We start from the raw sequence: 1,488 nt of genomic DNA on the forward strand, positions 1-1,488 counted from the left end.
CAAGATGAATACTCTTGTAGTCATATTAGAGTTTCCCAAGCATGGAGGGGCTGAGTGCAGGGTCTGTTTCATGTCTCTTACCAAGCTTGGTCACCTCCTTCTGGGGACTTGCTTCCTGGAGCTCAAAGGAAGGGTTAATGTTGCCTTCCTCCTCGTCCTTTTGTGAGCCCTGCAGCTGCTCCAGGACCGCATACCCGATGGGCAGCATCATGGCTGTGGTGGCAGTGTTGCTGATCCACATGGAGAGGAAGGCTGTGACCAACATGAAGCCCAGAAGCAGCCTAGAACCAAGCAGACAGACACACTGCCACTCCAGCTGTCTTCCAGCCATGGGATACCTGTTTGTTCCTCCCACCTGGCTAGCACGGACTCACAGGGCGGGCCGCACTCCTATGATAAGGAGCACTCCAAGGGCAATGCGCTTGTGCAGGTTCCAGTGCTCCACCGCGATGGCCACCATCAGCCCCCCGATGAACAATATGTTGGTGTCCTTGAAGTACTCTAAGCAGACCTGGGGAGAGCGGAGACGTGTCTGAGACTCTGGGGTCTCCTCCTGATACTACTGAGCTTATGGGGAACAGTCATGACATCCTTAAAAATTGGCATTCCCTTGGGACCTCAGAACCAAATGGAAATGGCCTTTGGGCTACTGACCATTGACAGGAGCCAGGTTGCCTGTTCCTCCTAAACTCACTCCTTTTCTCCTCTCAAAGACGGGGAGGCTCTAGCCTGAATCCAGTTGTGGTTCAAGCTGAGAACTGGGAGATAACTAATTCTCTGCTCTTTCTAGAACGTAGGTGTGTCCCTGGGCCGGTATCAACACCATCTTCCTTCTCCTTCAGCGGGGCTTGGTAGCTCTGTTGAAGTCCCCGGAGCAGGGAAGCTGTGAATTCTAGGCCAGCCTGGGCTACACAGCAAGAAGCTGTGTTAGAATGAAGGAGAAGGAAGACGAATAAAGAAGGAAGAAGGGAGGGAGGAGGAAGAGAGAGAAGAAGGAAGAAGAGGAAAGAGGAAGGGAAAAGGAAGAAGGACGCGATGGAGAGGAAAACCCTTTAGATCTGGGTGAGCTCAGATGCAGGCCCATCTGTCTGGTTTGCTCCTCTGTTCTGGTGCGATTCAAACTCAAAAGCCATTACATTAGATGTATAGCTGGGGCCGGAGAGATGGTTCATCAGTTTAGAGCACTTGCTGCTCTTCCAGAAGGCCCGGGTTTGGTTCTCAGTGTCCCCGGATGGTTCACAACCATCTTTAACACAAGGGGATTCAATGCCCTCTTGTGATCTCTGAGGGTACCAGGCACAAATGTGATACACATACTTGTGCACATCGAATACATACATCTTTTAAAAAGAATGTGCAGTCAGCCCTCTGTTAGATTTTTTGTATGTGGTGTCTGCATTCATGGATGAGGTAACCTCGTGTAGAAAATAGTCAGGCAGAAATTGCATTTATAGCTGGGCGGTGGTGGTGCACGCCTTTAATCCCAGC

At 50.9% G+C, this 1,488-nt stretch overlaps 1 protein-coding gene across 2 annotated transcripts in view; it reads right to left on the reverse strand.

Annotated features, from left to right (window-relative positions):
* The window catches only part of Slc13a2 (solute carrier family 13 member 2), a 26,243-nt gene that overhangs the window by 8,354 nt on the left and 16,401 nt on the right, over nucleotides 1-1,488 (reverse strand). For both annotated transcript variants that reach the window (XM_029545598.1, XM_021213433.1), the window contains exons 3-4: nucleotides 375-511; nucleotides 82-281 (exon numbers count right to left, since the gene is read on the reverse strand). In XM_029545598.1, the coding sequence (XP_029401458.1) occupies nucleotides 82-281; nucleotides 375-511 (337 nt within the window). The remainder of the gene's footprint in view (nucleotides 1-81; nucleotides 282-374; nucleotides 512-1,488) is intronic.

This window comes from Mus pahari, chromosome 14 (assembly GCF_900095145.1).
Source record: "Mus pahari chromosome 14, PAHARI_EIJ_v1.1, whole genome shotgun sequence".
In the NCBI taxonomy this organism is placed as follows: domain Eukaryota; kingdom Metazoa; phylum Chordata; class Mammalia; order Rodentia; family Muridae; genus Mus; species Mus pahari.